At 25.4% G+C, this 22,360-nt stretch overlaps 1 protein-coding gene across 2 annotated transcripts in view; it reads right to left on the bottom strand.

The window, feature by feature from the left end:
* The window catches only part of LOC100205284 (cytosolic arginine sensor for mTORC1 subunit 2), a 32,989-nt gene that overhangs the window by 5,658 nt on the left and 4,971 nt on the right, over nucleotides 1-22,360 (bottom strand). For both annotated transcript variants that reach the window (XM_065807830.1, XM_065807829.1), the window contains exons 2-9: nucleotides 18,541-18,802; nucleotides 18,005-18,075; nucleotides 7,318-7,508; nucleotides 6,766-6,892; nucleotides 4,435-4,558; nucleotides 4,259-4,351; nucleotides 1,799-1,878; nucleotides 1,592-1,686 (exon numbers count right to left, since the gene is read on the bottom strand). In XM_065807830.1, the coding sequence (XP_065663902.1) occupies nucleotides 1,592-1,686; nucleotides 1,799-1,878; nucleotides 4,259-4,351; nucleotides 4,435-4,558; nucleotides 6,766-6,892; nucleotides 7,318-7,508; nucleotides 18,005-18,075; nucleotides 18,541-18,758 (999 nt within the window). In that variant the 5' untranslated portion in view covers nucleotides 18,759-18,802. The remainder of the gene's footprint in view (nucleotides 1-1,591; nucleotides 1,687-1,798; nucleotides 1,879-4,258; nucleotides 4,352-4,434; nucleotides 4,559-6,765; nucleotides 6,893-7,317; nucleotides 7,509-18,004; nucleotides 18,076-18,540; nucleotides 18,803-22,360) is intronic.

Here is a 22,360-nt window from a genome sequence, read left to right as displayed (position 1 = left end):
GATTGGCCCTGGATCATAAAGGTTTTTCTATATTGTGAATGCTCCCAACAAGTTTCTTTAACCAGCTAATAAATGGACAAAAATGGATGACTTTCTTGAAATGAAGACAATTGTTCAAAGTCTTCTAGTAGTCAAGGAAGCTGCTGAAAGAGGAGTAAAGCTATGTAATGATTTCTTAGGTGTGACAAAGGACGAAGAAAGATTTAAGATATACTCCAAGTAGTTGAAAGTTCACGAAAAAAGTTCCAGATCAGCGCTAACTATCATCATGTTGTCAAGAGAAGTTGAAGTTCCTAGCACTGGATTCATGATTAAATACATAAGGCCACAATTTTTATAATAATTAATTGAACATTGTGAACATGTTATTACATAATTAGATGAAAAATATTTCACTTTTCATCGTTAAAGTTGTATTCTAGTCTAAAAAGATTAAATATTATTAAATTGAATATTATGTTAAAGTCAATAATTTAACATGATATTCAATTTGATTATGCTGGCAAAATTTTTTGAAAATCATAAAAACACATATATTTCCGGTGTATATATAATGAAACCCAGTTGCAAAATTTTGAACAACCATTTTGCAAAAAGTTGGGGCGACTGGGACATCCTAATATATTTGGGATATTCTAAATTTCAAAATTATAAAAATTGTATAAAAAATAATGATCATTTAATGAAAAATTTTATTTTTGAATTAACTGCACGAAATATCCCGATAACTTGAACTTCCAAGGGACCAAGGAAAATTGTTTAACTTAGCGAATGTTCAACTAAAGCAAAGTCCTGTTAAGTCTAACTTAGGCTGAAATGAGGCATTTTTTTTGAGTTGAGGCAATTTTTCTTTATTCAATGCTCAAGTATAAATATTAAAAAATTATTAAAATGTTAAATAATTATAAATATTAGACCATTATATTAATAAAAGCGTCAAAAATGTTTCAATGAAAGAAGTTATGTTTCGTATTGATGCTATCCACTTAAAAGATAACACTCAAAAAAGTTTAGCAACATAACATAAAAAAAAGAGTAAATTAGGCTACTGTTATTTATGTTTTATAAGGAATGACTTTTTTTAAAAATTAATTACAATCAAATTAATTTTATTTTTTTATTTCCCATATGAAAAACTTCAATTACCTGAAGAAATTTGTAGAAAAAGAATGAAAAAATAGTTAGACTTAACAACCAATCAACCAAATATATTTCAAAATAAATTGTAGAATTTCAAGAAAATTTACAATAGTACAAGTACTAATATAAAGTAAATACTTGAATAAGAACAAAGCTTGAGTTATCTGAGGTTCAACCAGAGAATTTTAATAGTAATTAATTAAATGATTTCAAGGGACCTAATGAAACAGTTTGAAATAACAAAAGCTCGATTTAAATGGAAATCGACAGGGATTTTACTGCATATATATAAATACCCACAAAAAAATTTGCTAAGACTTGCTTGAGTATGTTAAAAACTTAGCTACTCAAGCTAAAGTGTTTTATGAAAAATTGCTATAAAATTTGTATTTATCTTATTGTAATTTAGTTCAAGAATTTTCAGTTCAGACACAAATGAGTAACTTCTTACCATACAGTATTCCATATTATATGTACTAACATAGTATGTTGAGAGTAGAGCTGATGCTAAAGGGTCAACAACTTGAGCAACAATTCCACATTCATCTAAAAATAAAAATGAAAAATTTATAAAAATAATACTTCAACTTAAATTTTAAATATTGCAAATGAATTACAAACAAAGAATAAAAAATTAAATATTATTTGTTCTACACACCAAAACCCAAATCATCTCCAATAATTACCATCCGCCAGCTTTCTTCATTTTTCCGTGTATAGAGAACATTGTTAGGAAATCTTAAAGAAAAATCATAAAATCCATAATTACAATTTTTTTTTAAATTAAAAAGTCACATTTATATTATTATTATTGTTATTATATATGTATTTAAACACATATCTGTCAACAATATTCAAGATAAACAGTAGATAAATCTAAATAAATCTTCAGGAAAGAACCCTTAACAAGGACTTATCTAATGTTTGACAAGTTAACAAGTTTTGTACATTTCACGAAGAAACAAGAAGTTTAAAGTTATTTAAACTCTGATTTTCTGTATAAATATGTTTAATGAATAAACTTCGATTGTATGTCTTTATATTAAACTTTGAATTTTAGTATTTATTATTTAATATTTAGTATTTTAGTAGTAACTTTTTATTTTTGCTACTAAATATTAGAAAATAAAAAAAAATTAAAATGAGTTAAAAAAGTCTCAAAGTTTCAACCTTTTTTTTCTCATAAAAAACAAAAATAACTCTTTTAATTATGATTTAGGTTTTACTTTTGTGGTTAAAGTCATTTACTATGATAACAAAAAAGTCATTCCGTAAATAAAAATCACTTATTGAATAATGAAAATAAAAAATAAATCTTTTAATGAATCCACAGGTTGATATTTGAAATTCACTTCAAATTTAAAACCACACATAGATTTTATATAAAAATCACAATCAAAATATTTTCAGGTTTCATTAAACTGATTTGTTTGATAAAAGTTTATATTTAAAAAGTTATAACTGAATCAATATCAGTCAAAATCTGCAAAGTTTGAGTATCTTGAGTAAGTTACATCAGATTTTTGACTGACGATAACTTGATAAATAAAAATGGTGACCGTTTGTAATTTTGTCTAGTAATAATTTGTCCCCCATACAATTCTTTTTTATAATTGTTTTTTTACAAGAAGCTGCAAGAAGTAATCCTCAGCATTTATTTTGCGATCTTCAGGTGATACATTAGGTTTACAAGATATTTGTAATTTTTATGCTGTGATGATGTATTATGAAGTATTTGCTGTTTAGTCATGATAAGGATTGTAAGAAATTATACAACAGTAAACAGATGTAAGGTTGCATGATCTGTATACCTGTAAAACACTTGCACAAAAAAACTATACTTTCTGCAAAACTTATAAGAAGAAGATGAATGCATTGGTATGATATTTCACCTTCGAAGTAGGAGGATTGTGCTTCTTTGAGTTAGTGGTGACAAAGATCATACAAATTTTTACTTAGTGTTTTAACAAATTTAATGATGTTTGTTTAGACTACTACAGTGCAATTTGATCAGTTGAAATCGATTGTTTCTATATGATCTGGCCATAAAAATCATTCTTCTCATTTAAATTAACTTAGTAGAAGTTAACTAAATTAACTTTACTAAAAAGTTGGAACATAAAAGAAACATGCAGCAGAGACGATATTCCTAATAAAAAAGCACGATATTCCTAATAAAAAAGCACTCTTGTTTAAAGTTTTAAACTTTAAAGTTTTTTTGCTTTCTATAACCTAATTTGTCATGTTTACCCAGATTTTTAAGAGACAATATTCATCATAAAGAAGCTTTTTTTTCTAAAGTTGTCTTATCAAGGTCTGAAAAACCACAACTTTTTTCTTCAACAACTACAACTCAACTAACTTTTTTTGTAATTTGCTTAGGTTGGAATTCACTTATACAGTTAGTGCAATTTCTTGACTAGGTTTGATTTTCAGTTAGCTTGCTGTTGACATGTTATATGCCTTAATAACTTTTTTCTTGTGGAGCCTCCACAAAGTTTCATAACTCATTTAAACTGTCTACGTTATTTTCTGTGCTTAGGAAGTGAATCTAATTGTTCAAATTTTTTTTTAAACTGATTTTTGAACCAGCTGCTGTAAGTTCAATTAACTTCTAGCGCATGATTTTGATTTTTGTGACAAGTAGTTACATTAAGTACACAAAAGTAAGAAAAATTTGAAAAATTTGAAAAGTAATATATAAAGTAAAAAAAAAAAAGCGGTAAAAATCAGTATTAAATATAATGAGTATAAAATAGAAATTAAAAAAAAAAAAAATAACAACCAATTCATTTTTAACTTTGCAAGTTGTTTTTTTTTGAAGTTAAAATTGGAATTATTCAACAGATGTTTCAAATTGTTTAAGACAAACTACAAAAGGAATTTAACAATTTTTTTTAAATTAAAATACACAGAAAGCTGCTTTAAAAAATAAATAAATAAAATAATGGAATTGAAGTGATCATGTTTTTTATCGATATAACTATTTTTTGCAAGTTTAATCAACTTACTTCCTGAGTTTCTTATTAAAATGAACACAACTTGTCAGCCTGTAAATCCTTTATAACTTATACTACAACCTGTTTAATATAAATATATACTTTTAATATAAATATACTTTTCAAGTGTCTCTTTATTAATAATAAGAGAGATATCTCCACACACAACAGAAAAATGAAAAAACGAATCTCCATTATTTTCTTTTTGATTCCTAGGAAATAATTCCAATAAACAATATTGTGAATAAAATCTAAACAACTTGTAATAAAAAAAAAAATAAAACCAATAACTTACCCTGAAAAAAATATTAGTTCAAGTAGCAATTGTACGACTCCTGATAGCTTTGATGCATCAAGTCCTGTGACACAAAACACAGATTTTGGACTGCGAAAAGGATGGCATATAGGGAGAACTGCACCTTTAAAAATCATATTTTATATATATATATTTATATATATATATAGATATATATATATATATATATATATATATATATATATATATATCATGTAAAACTTTATTTTAAATAAATAAAGAACTATATATGCTCAAGTTTTTAAACGAACAATGCATTTATTTTTATCTAGATTTCAAACCTTGAAACCAATTTATAAAGAAAGAAGATTGATAAAATCATAAATAACTACTTTAAACTAAAGAAGAATCCCAAAAGGAATGATTCATTCAAAGTAGCAGAAAATACTTTTAAAAGGATCTTTTTAAATCTGATCTTTATAAATGTTTATTATTACCAATTATTCTCTATTTTAATGGAAAGATAGCTAAGAAGTTAGCAAATAGGACTATCAACTAGACAGTAAATAAGACTATATACTTGACAGACTTGCTGTTTACATCAGGATAGGATAACTTCTTGGAATTTCTCATCTTAATTCTTGTAATGTAAAAACAAATAAAAATGCAATCATAAAACTTCTTAATCAATATGACATTTCTGATAAATTGCAATAATGCATTTTTGATACAGCCCCTGTATCAAAATGGTAGCATAAAAGGTGTGGTAGCATAAAAGATGTGAGTTAGGGTGGTTCAAAAAACAACTTTTTTTAAAATAGTCTGCTGCACTTAACTAAATGTGTTCTATATAATACAAAAACACTAGGGTTAAAATTTTTTTGAATAAAAAATATTTTTAGGGTTGCCTCAAGACCCTTAAAAATTTGACAGTTTATCTAAAGTATGTCAACCTGGTACTCAAAAGAAGCGAAATTATATAAAAACTTCAAAAATAATAATTAATTTTACATAAAAAACATGTTTAATAAAATTTTTTAAAAGAAAACTTAAAAATATTGACTTTTTATTTTCATCTTAAAAACAATAATTTTTTAGGCGATTATATCTGAAAATAATATTTTTGAACAACCCTAATGTGAGTAATTAGGTTAGTCATTAAGATTAATAGACCTCAATTTTTTTCTAGAATGTAAACATCACATTTATAAAAGACATATTGCTTAATGCTGGAACATTCATCTGAGCAGTAGAAGAAACCCAAAGAAACTTTTAATCCAAATTCTATCATGTTTAACAAAATAAAAATATTTTTGATAGCAGGAACAAACAAAGTTTTAGCTTTTTCTCAAAACATAATCAAGAATTAAAAAACTGAATTTTTTACAGAGTAATTGAAACTCAGAATCAAAATTCTGAGCTTCAATTACTCTGTAAAAAAAAAAAGTAATGTATTTCAAATGAATAGTATTGCTGAGGATAGATTCAGATTGGATTATTTGGAATTAGCAAAATAAAACAACAACAATGTTATTTAGTGATGAGCAATACAGATTAAGGAAACCTGGACATGTACATCATGCCCAGGTTTAATGGCAAAAGGAATTTCTTGAAAATATGAACATCATCCTTAGACTGATGAACTTTGAGAAGAATTTTATTACTTAAATGTATTATTTTTAATAATTTAATATTAAAATTATTTTTATTAAATGTATTTATTAATTTTAAAAATTAATAAATACATTTAAAGAATTCTTTTTGGTTTTTACTGATGACAATACAAATCTAGTGCAAATAAGTTCCAAAAATTGCATTTTTTTAAAAAACTCTTTAGCCTTCATTATAATCAAATAAGGAAACAGATTAGACTTAACATTGTATTCTGATACAAATGATTGTGATCCCAGATTAATGTATTGCTTTTTTAAAAACCTGGATATTTATTAGATTTTGCAAAAAAACTTAAGATTTGCCAACTATAAAGTAGCCAATTATTTTTTGTTAACATGGTTTGTTTTCATATTTTTTCCTATGATACTTTTAAAACTGCTGCTTTTTTTTTTTTAAATCAATGACAACCCAGGTGCACCAAGTTGAGCATGCTCATAAATTTTAACAATACAACAATATACAGCCTTTTATGATTAATTTCAATTCACAATAAAACACAAAAATTTTAAGGCTGTAAATAAGTTATCCTATCCCCCTTACTTGATATATGGCAACATAGACTTGCATTATATTGAAAACTATTGCATAATAATAAAATATATTAGAACAGCGCACACCTAAGTGTGAAAATATATTTAAAAATATATATATATAAAATAAATAAATATATTTAAAAAAAGATTATTATCAACTCACTTATATCTGGAGTTTTTGGTGAGGAGCAAGCAAGCTGATTATCAGTGACACGCTTATGATCTTCATTAAAAATTTTGAAATAATTTCCCAAAACTCGCAAAGCAACATTCAACTGATTTTCTTGAACCTAAAAATTTTTTTAAAAAATTCAACAAAACAGCATGTTTATGTTGTGAAAACAGCATGTTTATGTTATGAAAATTTTTAAACAAATTTTTTTTTTTCTATTTTAAAAGAAAAGACATTTCTTAACTTTAAAGAATATTTTTTTTGTAAAACCTCACAAAAAAAAAAAAAAAAAAAAAAAAAAAATATTAAAAACTTCAGCAACATCACAAAAGCATCACCAGCATCACAAAAAAATCACAAGCTATAACTTTGGAACTTGTAGCATACATTGGTTTTACCCAGAAGTAAAACTTGTTATCTAATATTTTATTGACTAATTTTTTATTTTTAACTTTAGTGTCAGTGATTTTGTTTTATCTAAAAAAAAATTTGTGTTTTAACTAATTGAATTAATGTTCATTTCTTATATAAATTTTAACTTACAAGAATAAAATCAGATTGGTATGTTGAAACGCAGAGAACTGAGATTTTATGGTCTGATAATGGACCTATGACAGATTTTGAAATTTTTGAAATCCCAACTAACTCGTTTGACACACCCATGGCTCCAACTGAAACAGTAAGAACTCGCCATCTGTGATTTGAATTTTTCAGAGAATGGTGAGAAGGAAACTCTAAACAAAAAAATAACTAAAAACATAAAACAGTTCAAAATCCTTGTTAAAAATTAAACTAATATTATTCATTGTGCATTAACTATTAGATTAAATTTAAAAACTTGGTACATATTAAAAATGGATAATTTTGCATATAAAAGTTTTATTAAGTTGTTTTTCCACACAATAACCTTGTTTGTAAAGGCTGAGTTAAAGGGCTGAGAAAGCCATTTTTATAAAATAAAATAAATGAGCATCCTTCTTAACTGTAGTGCCACCCCACCCCCCACACACACCATTGTGAAGATAATACAGTAAATGAAATTTAATAAAAAAGGAAAACTGTTTTATAATATGCTTTATAATTTTTCAAAGCATTAATAGATGCATATTAACCTTTTACTCAAAGTTTTCCATTGTTTATGATAGATGCTGTGGCATAACTACAACAACTGTTGCTAATGTTTAATAATCTCCTTAATGTCTTGAAGCTATACTAATCAATGCTTTCTTCTAAGTACTACTATATACGCACTCTGTCAAACTTTAAGTCAAAAACAGCAACATAAATAATTTTAAATTGCCATAAATTTTTTTTCTTTGCATAAACATTTTCATTCTAACTTTTCTATCAGTTTCTTGAGATTTTACCATTTTGCATAATTTTGTTACAATATTCTGATAAAACACATTCATCTACAAATGTGTTCAAACTTCATCCAGCAAACAGAAGTATCTGTGTTCAAACTTCATCCAGCAAACAGAAGTATCTGTGTTCAAACTTCATCCAGCAAACAGAAGTATCTGTGTTCAAACTTCATCCAGCAAACAGAAGTATCTGTGTTCAAACTTCATCCAGCAAACAGAAGTATCTGTGTTCAAACTTCATCCAGCAAACAGAAGTATCTGTGTTCAAACTTCATCAAACAGAAGTATCTGTGACTAAGCAAACTAAAAACTTAAGCATCAATGTTCATGTTCTTGAAATTTAAAACATTTAAAATGAATGGTTAAAAAAATACTGAGCAGTAAAATTCAAGCAAATGTTTGTAATGATATTAGGCAGAAAAATACATGTTATTTAATACTAATAATTAGTGATTAATCGAAAATATTTAGTGATCAATTGAAATGGTAGTATTGCTAAAATCAAAATATAATAAAAATTTGGTTGAATAGAATTTGAAGAGCCAAAACCGAACTTGGAACACTGACAAAATTTAAACCAAAACCAGCACTAAAATTTATATGTTGAGAGAAAATGACCATTACAATTCGAATCAACTAAAATTTCAAAGTAGAGAGAAAATGAACATTACAATTTCAATCAACTAGATCAAAAAAAAAAAAAAAAATTTTTTTAGAGATTTTATTAAACATTTTCAAGACATTCTTTACTTATAAAAATGTTTCTATACTCATAATAAACTTTCTTCTGAAATTTTTCTTTAGATTTTAATCACCTTACACTTTATTTAAACAAAACAGATCTAAAAACATTTTTCATTGTCATGATTATTTAACAGTAGATTAAAAATTAATTTGATATGATGTTTTTACCAGATTAAAAATCTGCTTTTCTGTTTACTGATTTAAAATTTAAATTTTGTAAAATTTAAATAAATTTAAATTTAAATCTTTAAATTTAGTTTGAGGGCACAAGATATACAAAAAAATCTTTACAAAAGGTTTTTCTCATTAACAAATTACTAATTACTGGCACTTTTAACAGCCATTTTGTATGATATCATTTAATTATAATCTTTTCGCTGTACACTTGTTGAGTTTTTACCAGACTTTTGAATTTGTTTATTGAGCTATCTTTAAAATATTCATTTAAATCAGTAAAAATATTGTTTCTTGAATATTTCTCTTTATTTCAAAGTAAAAATAATTGTATTTGATGTGATATTTTTAAAGTTATGAGTACGTAAAAAATTCTTAACTGTGGTACTGAAATGTGATATTTTATGTTAGTTATGGGGAAGAAAAAGGACGTGTAACCACAAAAAATTGCCAAATCAGGACACTTTTAATAAATACTAATCTTTCTCAACAAGAAATTGCCAGAAAATTTGGTATTTTGCGGGTTTCAGTACAAAATATATACAAAAAATGAATGATGTGGAGAACTTAATACCAAATAAAGTTGGTAAATATGGAAAATTAAGAACTCTAACACCATGCAAGGAAAGAATACAAAGAATGTTCTAGAAAATAAGCAGGCCACCAATAATGAAATAACTGAAAAGCATTTTCTTTGACACTTTGACCAATCTGGGGTTAAAATGTCAAAATCTGTTAAATATTGCCTGCACAATCTTGATTACATTTTACGACGTCCAGCTAAGAAGCCTAAACTTACACCAAAAATAATGCAAAAAAAAAGCTGGAGTGGGCAATAAAGTACAGGAATTTAACGTAAGGTGGTTAGAAATCAATAAAATTAATTCAAATGATTTTAAAATATTTACTTTCTTACTTTAAAGTTTAAAGATTTACTTTAAAACCCTTATATAATACTTTAAAGTATGCTTTAGCAACAAGAGTACTTTTCAAATGTTAACAAAGGCTCAACACATAAAAGAATAAGAAAGGAAAAATACTTATTGAACAGCATCACTCAAATTGTTAAACTCTGTGATAATCTGATCAGTGATATATGAAAGGGGAATGGGGATGCTCTATGTTAAGGAAATAATGAATCATTTGCAATATAAAAAAGTCCTGGAACAAAGATTGTTGCCATAATTGGCAGAATGGTTTGGTCCAGGTTAAAAAAAACCTTTATGCAGAACAGAGCACCATCTCATACAGCTTAATCAATTAAAAAATATTTATCAGAACAGAATATTCCGTTACTTGATTGGTCAAAAAACTCTCTTGAACTATGTCCTATAGAAAATGTTTGGGTGTTCCTAAAAGAGGAAATATCCAAAAATATATTACAAATAAAGTATATTTAATATAAAGAATTATTCACCACTGAAACCGTAATAAAAAATTGCAGAAAATGGCTGAAAAATGCATAAAAAGTATGCCAAAAAGGGTACTTTTTAATATAGAGGCTAAAGGGGAAATCACCAAATATTAATCTTGAATATATTTGTAGTAATTTAATATATTTGTAGTAAATAATAAAATTTAGTGCCAATTTGTTATACGCTTTTTATTTGTCAAAAATACCCATTATTTTAATAAAAGGTACTTTTGAGTACATAAATCACAAAAAAATATTAAAATAATAAACTTTAAAACCTGAGAATGTATAAAATTGTGGGTGGCCATTATAAATTGTCACACAACTGTACAAACTCTAATTATTATTCAGATTTAAAAAACTTTACAAAATAAATAATAAACTTAATCTTTATTAGATAAATTTATGAACAAATATATAACAATTATATGCACATAAAATAGAGTATACCTGCTGACATAACTTTACTCTAAACATTATAGGTTTCTGAATAACAAATAACTTTTTTTGCACACGAAATATTGATATAAATATTTGTTTAGGGTAACGATTCGCTATTGAATATTTTTCTTTCTCTTTCCTACACCAATAATTACTTTTGTGATGAGAAACTATTGGTGTAAGAAAGAAAAAGAACACTTTTTTCTATTTTTTCTGCTTTCTTAATAATAACATTTTCACTTTTATTTTCATCTAAATATCAAACATGTTGAGAATGAGCTAACTTGCAACATTTTGTTAATTCATTAGTAATAGTGAAATTATGAACATCCTGTTTTGATGCGGTTACATGGTGATAACATGATGTGCTGACTAATCAAAGAAGTTTGTTGCATGTTCTCAATAAAAAGCTTTTTGTTGACACTAAAACCTCGCTCAACAGCACACTGACTGTAAGGTTAAGTAAAAACTGGGATACAGACTTTCCTTAATAATTTAAAATGTTTGTTCCTATTCAAATAAGGCATTACAAACTTGTCAAGTGCATTTTTAGGCAATTGAATTTCCTGAACTCTTCCTTTTTACTGTTACAATAGATTTTGTTAGGTCTTCAAACTGATTTTTGGCAGAACCAGCTGTTTGGGCAGATTTCAACTTTGATCTACACCAAGCAAAATCCCAAACAAGCAAATCCCAAAAATCCCAAACAAGCAAAAGACCAAAACAAGTAAACCCAACTTCTTTGTTATTATCCATATTATTTGGGGATAGATATGCTTCTTTCTTGCAGTTTTTCAACAACTTTAATCAGCATATTAACACTATCTTCTTTAAAATTACGTTTTGCAGTTTCTGTCACATCTTTAAAGTGTAAAATAATCTTGACTGCTGTTCTAATGTGTATTTCATTAGCCATCGACTGATTTTCCTTTTTTGACACATTAGTGGAGAGCTAAAGCAAGTTTTTTGTCAGCACTTTGTCATTCCTTTAATGGTTTATTTAATTCTTTGTTAAAATTTTTGCATGAGGTCATTTTAAAAATTTTGAATCTAAATAGCGAGTTTCAACAACACTTGAGGACTCATTCCAATAACAAATTAGAATATTCATCTGTTCCTCTTGAGGTATATGATTCATAGAGTTATCATTGAAGGCAACAAAAAACGGTGATAGCTGAACTCCCTTAATTAATGCATTTTTAAAATAAGCATACATTACTCTGTTTATTAAATAGCCACATTTTGTTCTACTCAATAAAAAATCTTGAACTATTTTTCATTATCTGTAACCATAACTTTAAACAACTCACTCAATACATGATCTAAGTGAATAGTGTGACACAATAACCTTTAAAGCCCACATTATTTCTGCATTAAGAGTGCAGGCAGAAACATCATAGGATTCAATAGATTTTAAAATTTGACATGTTCAACTTTTTTTACAGATATTTATTTTACAAACATTCATTCCAAAATGAGGTTTTAAAACATGGCTTTAGAGATAGCAGAAACCATTTCGAACAAAACTGCAAAAAATTGAAAAAAAAAAAATGATTAGAGTGCTTTTATTAACAGTTTTCCTGAGACCAGGGGTGTTGCAAGGTAAAAATCACACATAGGTAGCCATACAAAAATAACATTTATTTTACAATAAATGGTGTATACTCTGTATATACTCAGATGTATCTTAAGGATTAAGCCTGTAATCTTGTCTATATGCTCTAGATCTAATGTTTTTTCAGTAACATGTTTTCATTAAAGTTCTTAATTTAAATATAAAGTATTAATTAAATTATAAATGTTCTCAATATTCAAGAATGAACTTATTCTTATTTTAAAATGAACTTGTCAACAATAAAAAAATAAAGCGACAACAATCCATATAAATACAAATTCAAACAAAATTTTAAAATGCATTTTAATTATTAAACTGATATCTTATTTTGATAAATACTAAAATTTAAACTATCTTCTAAAAAGGGTGACCTGACTGATTGTAATAAAATGATAATCTATAACTTACACTGCAAAAATATCTTTTTCAAAAAAGACTTAGACTAGACATACTAGTACTTTTCTTTGCAAATATCCTAAAAAAATATCACAAGTAGAAAAAATATATATAAATAATTTTAAAAAGTTCCATGAATTTTTCATGACTTTCAATGAAAATTTAGGAATTCCATGACTTTTTTCATGTACAAATAAAATTCCATATTTCCATGATTTCCATGACCAGTGGCCACCCTGCAGTATCCAAAAAATAAATGCACTTTTTTTTATAGATAACATTGCTTTTTTAACTTTAATAAACTACCATTATAAAATCGAAAAATTCAAAACAGTTTTATTTTTAATTGGCTTTCTTTTGAAACGATTTTCTATATAAAAGAAACTTAATGACAATTAAGTTATGGCCAGACTTTATATTATTACTGAAAAAACTGATTTTGAGAGTGTAGTAATTTATTAAAATTAATTGAAGACGAAAATAAAACAAATAAAAAGGTATAAAAAACCATATTTTACAACATTTAACTATAAAAAAAAAAAAAAACTTTTTAAGTGCCACAACTCATAAAAATATTCAACTAAATCTTTAAAGTAATGATGAAGTGGTTCAAAATATTGTTTGTACGCTTCATAGAAAATCCATAAGTGTCACTCTAAGTATTATAATAATAATAATATAGTATTGTTTATAAATGTTATTGAATGACTATTTAAATAAAACAAAATTTTGTCGCTGTAAAGACACAAAACGCTTTCTAATAAACCTGCTGATATTCAATACTTTTTACAAAATTTATTGAGATTCTGATAAATTCAGATGGGATACATAATATAGTAAAAAAACAACAACAACAACAACAACAACAAAAAACCTTAATATCAATTTTTTAAAAGGTAAAATAAGTGTTAAATGTTAAAATAACAACAACAACAAAAAGTTATATTTGCTTTCATGCAATTTGAACCTAACAACCTACAATACCTGGTACAATTTACTATTACTACTTTTTCTTTAACATAAATTTTATAAAATATTTTTATACTATATTTTATAAACTTTGAAATAAAAGTAATTAAAACTGAAAAGATCAATAAAGCTCAAGAGTGATTTTAGCTTTTTTCAATTTTTTTATCCATTCATCCATCTCATAAACTTCATTCATTGTGTTTGCAATTGTACTTACATTTTATCGTTGTTTTTGCAATTGAAAATATGATTGAAGCAGGCATAAGAAGTTTTTTTTTTAATCTCTATCTACAATTAAGCTCAATATTCAATTTGTTTTCAAAAAATATCCATCCATATCCTTAAAGAAAGTTAATTTAAGTAATATAAATGTATCTAATGAAGAAGCTGATTTGAGTTAAACATATAAACAAAAATATTAGAGCCATTATATCCTCCAAAAATGTATTTAAAATTTAATACTTTATTAGTGGATTCATAAAGCAGAAACGCAAGTATGGGGAAGGCGGTCAGCCAAAACCGTACAAATGTGTTTAAAAGAAAGAGGTGTTTGAGACAAATTGACTGCCTTTCTTATAAATATTTACCAAAATTTAATTTGTTTTTTTTTTTAAGCAAAAAGTAATGAAATTAGTGTGCATGAAAAACTCTTGGCAAAAGCAAAACAAAACTGCTTTAATTTGAGTAAGCAAGATATTTGAGCTTGAGAAATCGTTTAAATCCATTTAATTATTACACAATAGAGCTAAAGTTACATAAACACATGTTTTCTAAAAACAACTGTTTGTATGGCTATATCTAAAGTTATACTATTCAGAGATACCTAAGAAAAAGATTATATAATAGTTATATTCGGCAAACCACAAAATTTTGCATCAGCCGGTAAGAAATCAACTTTGTGAGAAATGATGTGACTATGCAGAAAATTAGTCATTGAAAATGTATAGGTGTGCACAAAAGGGAAGTCATCTAAAAACTGTTTATTGTGTACTAACTTAATGTACTTTATATGAATGCTTACTTTCATATTGTAATGTCTTGTCTAAAAAATGGATGGATCCAAAAAATGAACTAAAATTTTAATAAAACCCTTTTGAAAAAAATAATTTTAAACAACGAAAAAACTAAAAGCAGGAAAGAGAAAAATAGGAAAAATTTGAAAGTTTTCATTAACTGTTAAGTCACTTAAGTTTGCTACTTACAAAGGTTGCAATTTTTTTTTCTCTAATTGAAAGCTTCATACTTTTTTATTAAACAAGCGTCTTTATCTAAAGAGAGTTTACATTAAACATAAATTATTTAGAATGTTACTTACCTCAGATAAGTAATCTAAAGTTAGAAAAAAAAAATCTTCACTTTCAGATTTTCTTTGTTGTTTTTTTTTAGTGATTTTAAATATATTTATATTTATGTACAACTATATGTAAAAAACTTTTATTTAAGTTGTCTTTATATTTTGAACATTCTTTATGAGTGTCGCCATCAAACTTTTAACAAATTTCTTACTGCATATTTCGTACTATAATTTTTTTTTTTAACTAATTATTTTTATTGAAGCATTTTAAAAAGTTGAATAATCATTATTCTTATAAAATTTGTCTTTTTACTCATACATTCTTCTATTTCAACAATCAAATTAGATAAAATATATAAGAATTTTAAATCTTTTAAAAAAAAAGGTTTTAAAAGTAACTAACAATGCTTATTACTACATGGTCAAAATTACACAGTTATATTAAGTCAAATTTACATAGAATGTTTGATAAAAAAGTCATTAACAACAAAAATATTTACTCATATTACTCTCATGATAGTTTAAAACATGAAACTTGTCAAAATTTACTTCAAGAAAAACCTATGTTTATAAAATTTACTTGAAGTAAAACCTATTTATAAATAATAAATTAAAAGAAATATTTTTAATATATTCAATATTTACTAATTTTAATATGAAATTAAAATGTGATATGCTTTTTGGAAGAAACTCTATCATATAATAAGAAGTTTCTTTCAATCATTAACACCAACAACAAATAAATAAAATAAAAAATACAGGCATAATTTACTCTGCTAGAATCAAAAATGTTACAATATTTTATAATTAATTCTGCAACAACTTATCATAAAAGTGGTTTTTAACATACTCTGTTATTAGCATACAAGTATATAAACAGGTCTGAATTTACCCGTTTATGCAAGTATCTATCATAGGACAACAACAAATTATTTTTTTTTAATATCTGATTGTTTAAATTTTATACTCTTTAACTTTTAGATACTGAATTGTCTAATACATCATTTAAGTAAAAATTTCTTATTTTTCTTTAGTTTTAATCTATATTCCATGATAAGGCAACAAAAAACTGATAACTTGTGTAGAATGTGTAGAAGCAAATAAAAAGAAACAAAAAATATATAAAAAAATATAGCAAAAAAAAAAAGGTATATTGTTTAAATAAAGTCACTTCTTATCTTCACTAATCTATATTATAGTTTTTTCTATTATCTATATGATGGTTTCTAATACTTTTACTGGTAAAAATCTATGTTTTATATTTCTGACATTTTTATGTGTAAATTAAAAATTTATATTCTTTGTTAAAAGCCTATATGAGCATGCATTCATAACTCAGCATGCATTCAGGTTGCAAAATAAAAGGAAACATAAAAATTTAAGTGATTACAAGGTAGTTTAATAACAGGTAACAGTTTAATAACAATTTAGAAAAGATATTTTAAAAAATCAGTAAGGGTAACCTTTTCTATGTTGATAAAAAACATAAAGCATTAATCTCATTGTTTTTTTCAACAAGAAACAAGAAAAGTTTGATCCCCATCGCGTCACTGATTATATCGTGCTTAACCTGTTTCTCTGCGCAGCAGCTTTATTTGTCAAAGTTCCTGTTTTGGAGTTATAGAGTTGAGAAAGGTTGTAACCACGATAAAGTAGCTTGCTCAACTGTAGTGGCCTTTTCAGCCTTGGGAACATTAAAAAATATATATTCCTATATTAATCATATTGAAAACAATGCATTTTTGGCCAACAGATTACATTTTAATTTAGGACCATGAAAGTGAGTCCTGAAGTAATTTTAAAAATTTGAATTAATTTCAAAAAATTTTACTATCATATCTCACATAATATTATTTTGCATTTGTTTAGCATAGACAAAACACAGTTTTGTCTATGCTAAACAAATTTGTTGTGGCACAGTTTTTCATATTTCTTTCTTCATATTTATACAGAATTGAGAGTGTTTATTGGGCCACAACAAATATTTGTTGTACAAAATTCTAGTATATAGTGTTTGATACTTTTTTAAGTATAGACCAGTCCTTTGTATTTGGCACTTTAATGTTTTTGTTGTACCATGATCAAAAATCTGAATTGACTTAAAAAAAAATTTTATAGGGATTTTACAAGTAAAAAAGTGACTTGATATTTTAACATGTACAAACAAAGTATATAACATTAAAATCTAATTAATTTGACAAGCTCGACTACATGTAGATTAAGTTAATTTATTCATTTTGTGACTTGTGTTTAGAGTTACACACTGAGAGAATAACAATACAATTATTGTTCCGTTTTCATATGATGCTGTTATGGAGAGATAACATTGTGGGACACAAAAATCTACTTTTTCAAGTTTTAGATTGATTTTGAATTGTTCTACATTGAATCTGGCATAATCCTTTAAAAACTTTAATATCTCATCAATTTTGGAGGGAAAAAGCAAGCAATTTAGGTTAAAAACTTAAATACAATAAAATCTGGTGAAAATAACCATAAGCACAATATAACTGAAATTAAAATTTAAAGTTAAATTTGAACTCTTTAAAAATATAATAATTATATACTTACTTTATCCATTTTTAGAAACTAATAAGACAACAAAAAGGTGTGGAGCTGAAAACAAAGGAAACTGGAGTTACAGGCAAAACCAGCTTTTGTAGATAAAACCATAAGTTATAATAAGAAGTTCTTGGAGCCAGAACAATTAAAAGCCAGCCAGGTGATTCAAATTAGAGTTTTTAAAGATAGCTCCACACCTTTGGTAATAATTTAAAAAAAAAGATAAATAAAAAAAAATATATATTCAAAAAAATTACCCTTATAGTCTTCATCAGTAAGTATAACCGTATAAAGACCATTACTCTCTGTAATACTGAAAAAATTTGGTCTGAAAAAAAAAAGTATGATATTTATATATCATAAACTAGCATAAGTTATATTTTAATCACATTATGTGGTTAAAATACTTTTCAAACACCACCTTTAGGTCTCCTCAGTAAAGTCTTTAACTTCACTTGTCAATAAAAATTCATCCTTATAGTAAATTCATTTTCACATTTTCTTTTTAAAAAAATATACATATTTAAATGGGCAAATAGAAATAGTTTTAACTATATTTCAATTCTACTCTATTCACCAATATGGAATAAACAACCTGATTTCATCATTTAAAGTGAAATGTTAAACCTAATTTAAAAATCACATTGATAAATATTTCAAAGCTGTAATTTATACTAACTTTTTTTTTTAGAAAAAATAAACAATGTATATGCTGATAAAGTGAAATTAATTAATTTTTTTACAAAAATAAAACTAATATAATTATTATTTTTTAATAAAATAAGTTACAAACCTTGCCTCAGGTAATAAGGCAATCTTTATTATTGCATAACAAAAATATTGAATATCTGATTTCGCAATTGCACACACTTGCAAGCGATGCTCAAGAAGATATAACTCCATGGTACTATCTGGTGGAGAAGTACTTAAAACATATGGGGATGGAGAAGAATCTCTACGATAAGATATTCCGCTGCTAATGAAGTGAGATAAACTTTGAATAAAAGCCATAATAGAGAATATATCACATCACTATAAAGTACATCTAATGTGAACTGAAAAAGAAAAATTATAAGTTTTAAAAACAATAGCACTATGTAAAATAACCAGATATTTCATTTCATTAAATATCAAATTTAAAAAGCAGTTAGTCTAAGAACAAACATAAAAATTTAACATTTGAATATGTCTAACTGCTGTAACAGTAAATAAACTTATTTATATGAAGAGACTTTGACTTTCCAGTTTTCATATTTACATTTATGTAGCACGTTTGCTATATTAATACCATATATGGTACATTAAACTTTTACTGACTTAACAATTAGCTGAAATTAAGTATAACTAGTAAATCAAAAAAAAATTCTTTTTTCAAATCCATGCTTTATGCAAGCAGAATTCTATTGGGCCTAGAAATTCTTTTTTTGTTATCTTTTGTAGAAGGAAAAATTACTGTTACGTTTTTAAATTTTTTTTTTATTAATTCAGTGTTCTTATGGGGAAATACAAATTAAATTTTTGTTAACTTAACTAACTTTTTTTGGTCAAATTTTTCCATTTCCTTGTATTGTCATCGAAAATGATTAAGTGTGCAAAATTTGAGCAAAATTGGTTGAGAAAAAAGCTTTCAAAAATTGATTTCAAATTTTGTGGTACACAAACATATATATATAGAAAGTAACCTTATATAAAGCATGGAAGAAAAAGTAGCGCGTTTTAAATTTTTGTTTTTTAACTTAATAACTTAAGACTTAAAAAACAATAGGTTTTGAATCGCTGCGCTTTAATGTCTTCGAAACTGCAAATAATTTGCAAATCAATGATTTTTGTGACGTAATACGCAATTCATATCAAATAAATAAAATGTATGGGGAAATACAAATTAAATTTTTGTTAACTTAATTAACTTTTTTTGGTCAAATTTTTCCATTTCCTTGTATTGTCATCGAAAATGATTAAGTGTGCAAAATTTGAGCAAAATTGGTTGAGAAAAAAGCTTTCAAAAATTGATTTCAAATTTTGTGGCACACAAACATATATATATATATAGAAAGTAACCTTATATAAAGCATGGAAAAATGGGTTGATTCTACAGTTTCAGAGCTCAACAAATTTTAATTTTTAATAACATTGTTATTTTTCTCAAAATTTAACAACAGATGAAAATTAAAGAAAAACATTGTATTTGCAAATAAAAATATTTAACACCTCTGGATTTTTAGTCATGCTATTGCATCAAAAGGTAATATGTTCCATAGAGCAGAGATATTTTACTACTTTGAATATTTGCGTTAAAATAATAAAAAATATCAATTAACTAATGAAAATACTAACACAGCCAACAAGCACACTAAAGACATTTTTTCTATTCAATTTTAATCTTCCTTTTTGAAATGTGAAACTAAAACTTTAAATCAATGCTCTATTATATATACATTTATGTATAAAAAACTTCAAGAACACTTGACAAATAAAGTTGTAATACTTTTAATTAATTTTACATTTTAAATAATAAATTATGTACTTTATTAATTCAATAATTAATACAATTATACTTTTATTCAAAGCAACATTTTTCTACTAATTTTGCAAAACTTTATGCCATGAATGCTATGTAATAGCATTCATGGCATAAAGCTAAAACTTTTTTTCACTTTGTTTAATTCAGTTTGCTAAAAACATATGTTAAACTTTTTTATCAACTAATAAAAAGATGCATGTTTTTAGCATTTATATAAGCAATTGTTTCAAACCTGAAATTATTAAATAAAAAAAATCAAATCAATGAAAATAAAAAACATATAAACTGCATAATAGTATTTCTATTTATATAATAATATTTATATTAATATATATGCAAAAACATGACCTTATAAACAAAGTAACAAAGTAAGTTGTGCAAAGGAACAAACTGGTTTTTTATTTATTGTTGCTCATTCATTTAGTGCCATATTATAACATAGAGTTTATTTTTATTTACATTTAGTTTAAGTTTGTTTATCCAATTTAGTACACAATAGTATCAATTTTTTTTCAATTAAATTTACCTTCCAAAGGCTCTACTATAGTTGAGGAGGCTACTTGCTGAAACATTTATAATCAAAACACTTGTAAACAAAGTTCTAGGATTGTAACATATGGGTTATTTATTTGGTTAATCATTTATTATTGCTTATTTAGAATTGTTAAGATGCTTGGTTGTAAGTAAAAGATATTTCAAAATTTTAAATTATAATTAATGTTATATTTAATTATACATATTCATCAAAACTATTTTTAAAATATTATCCATAACATTTACTTAGCAAACCCTTGTATTAATGAGTTTTGTTTTTAAAATTTTTATTTGAAAGAGTGTAAATTTTACTTAAAGTAAAAATTACATGCGTTTAAATAACTTCACTTAGAAAAAAATTGCTTATGCTTACAAAAAATAATAATCAGAGTGTTTAAGCTCAACTTAAGCTAAACTAATAGTAATTGCATTGTATTGTTTATAACTTAAAAATTGCTTATATTTGTTTTGCTTGTAAGAGCAAACCTAAGAACCATCACTCTTATCATATCAAAGGTTTTCAATAAAGGTTTTCAACTTGTCTTAACACATGACAGACCATACTAAAAGGTTGCTAGTCATAAGCTCTCTTTAATATGGTTATTTGATAAAATGTTCAAAATTATTGAATTATTCTTTTCTAATCCCAATACCAAAGTCCTCGAAGTACTGATGAAGAACACTCTATTTGATTTCCAGTAACCTCTAGGATTACTGGAAATCAAAAAGAGTGTTCTTCATCTCCCATAAGATTCTATGCTCGGTACCATGTTGTACTAATTTATATTAATAGTCTTCCTGACAACCTTTCCCCTAAACTGACTCTATTTGATAATTAAAAACTTGATAATTATAACTGGTAACTAATTATAAAACTGGTTTTATAATTAGCAAATAGAGCAAATTTAATAATAATTTAAAAATTCTATTTTAAAAATAGCTCATGAATTTTAATCCAAAAAAAACTTGGTTTTTATTTTTAATAGTTATTTCAATGTTGTTTATATTCCTCTATTGAGAAATGGCAAAAAACACATTGCTATAATTAAAACTTTGGATGACTTGTCATTCAGCAAAATCATTTTGATTTTGCTGAGGAAAAGTCATTTGATTTTGCTGAATGACTTGTCATTCAGCAAACTTATTGTGATTGTTCTATCATGCCTAAAAAACTTTTTTCATAATGCTTAAAAACAAGATTAAAATTAAAAATTTTTTTGATAACGGTTATCCAACCATTTAAAAATGTGCAACTTCTTTTGTTTTGCAAACTCTTTTTTTGTTTAAGTCGGAATGCTAACGTTGCTCCAATATCAAAAGTAAAAACATAAAAAAAAAAAAAATGCAGACAATTACATAATTAATATTGGTAAAAAAGAAGGCATGAACTTCCTGGTTAAATGCACTTCCAAAGTGCTTTGCAATAAGACCATTAAGTTTTCTTGGAACAACTATCAACTTGTTTCTCCACTCCTCCTTATCTGTAGTGGCCTTCTGGGCTTTGGGGAGGTGAAATAACAAAACAAAAAAAACAAAAAAAAACTAAATAACTAAAAAA

This window comes from Hydra vulgaris, chromosome 10, assembly GCF_038396675.1.
Source record: "Hydra vulgaris chromosome 10, alternate assembly HydraT2T_AEP".
Classification (NCBI taxonomy): domain Eukaryota; kingdom Metazoa; phylum Cnidaria; class Hydrozoa; order Anthoathecata; family Hydridae; genus Hydra; species Hydra vulgaris.
The sequence above is the reverse complement of the archived record's forward strand: the minus strand, read 5'-3'. Positions and strand labels throughout refer to the sequence as shown.